Below are 2,267 nucleotides of genomic sequence, written 5' to 3'. Positions count from 1 at the left end.
ATTCTATTCTGTACAGTTGTGTACTGTATTTATTCTTATTGTATTCTAATTTTTGCCTCATAACTTTTGCACTGTCCACTTCCTGCTGTGACAAAACAAATTTCCCACGTGTGGGACTAATAAAGCTTATCTTATCTTATCTTATCTTATCTTATCTTATCTCTCAGCAAGAAGGTTCTGGGTTTCAATCTAGTGGGTGGGACCTTTGCGTGTCCTCTCTGAGTGTCCTGGCATCCTTCCATAGTCCAAAGCCAAGCATGTTAGTTTGAATAGTGATTCTAATATGTCTTTAGGTGTGACCTGTCCAGGGTGTATCCCTCCTTTCACCCTATAACAGCTGGGTTTGGCTCCAGCTCAACTGTGGCACTGAATTGTATAAGCGGAAGAAAATGAATCAAACAGATGGATGAATGGACAATGCGATGTTAAATAATGGTTCCCATTGAGAGTAAAACAAATGATAAATAATGATAAATCAGGCTAATGTATAGGGCGACAGTACCTTATGATTCACAAGTCACTATCCTATGACTGAGCCTTGTTCTTGGTTTCTCTGTTCAATAAGGACAAATCATTAGAAGGAATTGAACATGATTTATTGATCTACAGAATTCAATTATGCTATTCGCGATTAGACTGATGACTTAACACAAGAGAATGAAATTCCAGCGGTGATGGCATTAGGCCACAATCCTAGATGTTGGTGGTGGTGAAGATAAGATGGAAACTTGGATGGAGTGACTTGCGTGAGGCGGAGATGGGGTGGAGGTGGGTTCCAAAAGAGAGAAGGAATGATTTACACTAAGCAAGTTGGAGGGGTCCTGCATACATATATCTTGCAAACAGCATACGAAAGAAAATAATTCAAATAACCATTAATTATTTTCCTCATTGATTTCCTCTCCAGATCGTCCCAAGGTCCGTCTACCTCGTTTTCTTAGGCAGAGATATGTCGCTAATGTTGGAGACAAGATCAATCTGACCATCCCCTTCACAGTAAGATTGGAAGATTTCTGTGCATCGCTCCATGGGTAATAAATAACACCCTGGAATTCACTGTCTGTTTGCTTCTTCTCTCAGGGAAAACCCAAACCTTTGGTCACCTGGACAAAGAACGGGCAGCCCGTTGACACAAAGAGGGTGAACGTTCGCAGCACCGAAAGAGACAGCATCCTGTTCATCCGTGCGTCTGAGAGAGAGGACTCTGGAGTGTACGAGATGTGTGTGAAGGTGGATGACTTTGAGGACAAGGCTCAAATTACCCTTCAAATTGTTGGTGAGTAAATTTCTGATACTGTGTGAGATGCCTTTAAAACTGTCCTATTTGATACTCAACCCATGCCTGTTTGTTCGCAGAGCTGCCAGGGCCTCCTGCCACTGTAAAGATTGTGGATACCTGGGGTTTCAATGTTGCTCTAGAGTGGACTGCACCCAAAGACAATGGAAACACAGAGATCACGGGTTACACAGTGCAGAAGGCGGACAAAAAAACTGGAGTAAGTATTCTGTACCAAAGGGCTGCTTGTTTTCAGGTCATAACAGCTAACTGATTCTGATGATTAATAGTTGCATCCCACTGATAAATTACATACCGCATGTCCTGAATCCCCAATACGTCTGCTAATAATCCATCATGTCTGTGTGTGTGTGTGTTTAAAGGACTGGTTCACTGTGTTGGAGCATTACAATAGACTGAATGCCACCATCTCAGACCTCATCATGGGCAACACCTACAAGTTCAGAGTGTTTGGTGAAAACAAGTGTGGAATGAGTGAGAGTGCTGCTGTTACAAAAGAAGAGGCCAAGATCTTGAAGACAGGTACTTTTTTTTAAAAAGAGCTATAAGGCATTAGAAGGAAGATATCAGAAATGTTTTAATTTATTCATTCATTCAGCAGTGGATCCTGCCTTAAATTTGAAATTGTTGGCATCTGCCATCAGTAAGTCTCATTTAAATTTAAACTAAATTTAAATGAGAGCAGGGACAGTTTTTTGTAATCATCATCATCATCATTGTTTATTTATATAGCACTTTAAAAACACACAAGGCTGACCAAAGTGCTGAACAATAGAAACATAATACATACCATACGAATAATAAATACGATAAAATAATAAACATAGCGAAAACAATAAAATACAAGTCAGTCAACCACTGAGTCAAAAGCCAGTGAATAAAAATGCGTTTTCAATCTGGATTTAAAAACCAGCACTGATGTCGATTGCCTAATGTGAAGAGGAAGATTATTCCAAAGCTTAGGAGCCAC

At 40.1% G+C, this 2,267-nt stretch overlaps 1 protein-coding gene across 1 annotated transcript in view; it reads left to right on the top strand.

Moving 5' to 3' along the window:
• Positions 1 to 2,267, top strand: part of mybphb (myosin binding protein Hb) — a 13,540-nt gene that overhangs the window by 5,001 nt on the left and 6,272 nt on the right. The window contains exons 5-8 of the mRNA XM_005729766.2: positions 908 to 996; positions 1,081 to 1,276; positions 1,357 to 1,496; positions 1,660 to 1,819. Coding sequence (XP_005729823.1) covers positions 908 to 996; positions 1,081 to 1,276; positions 1,357 to 1,496; positions 1,660 to 1,819 — 585 coding nt within the window. The remainder of the gene's footprint in view (positions 1 to 907; positions 997 to 1,080; positions 1,277 to 1,356; positions 1,497 to 1,659; positions 1,820 to 2,267) is intronic.

The sequence above is a fragment of the Pundamilia nyererei genome, unplaced genomic scaffold, assembly GCF_000239375.1.
Source record: "Pundamilia nyererei isolate P.nyererei 1_Seehausen unplaced genomic scaffold, PunNye1.0 scaffold00034, whole genome shotgun sequence".
Lineage (NCBI taxonomy): Eukaryota > Metazoa > Chordata > Actinopteri > Cichliformes > Cichlidae > Pundamilia > Pundamilia nyererei.
This window is presented reverse-complemented; position numbering and strand designations above follow the sequence as displayed.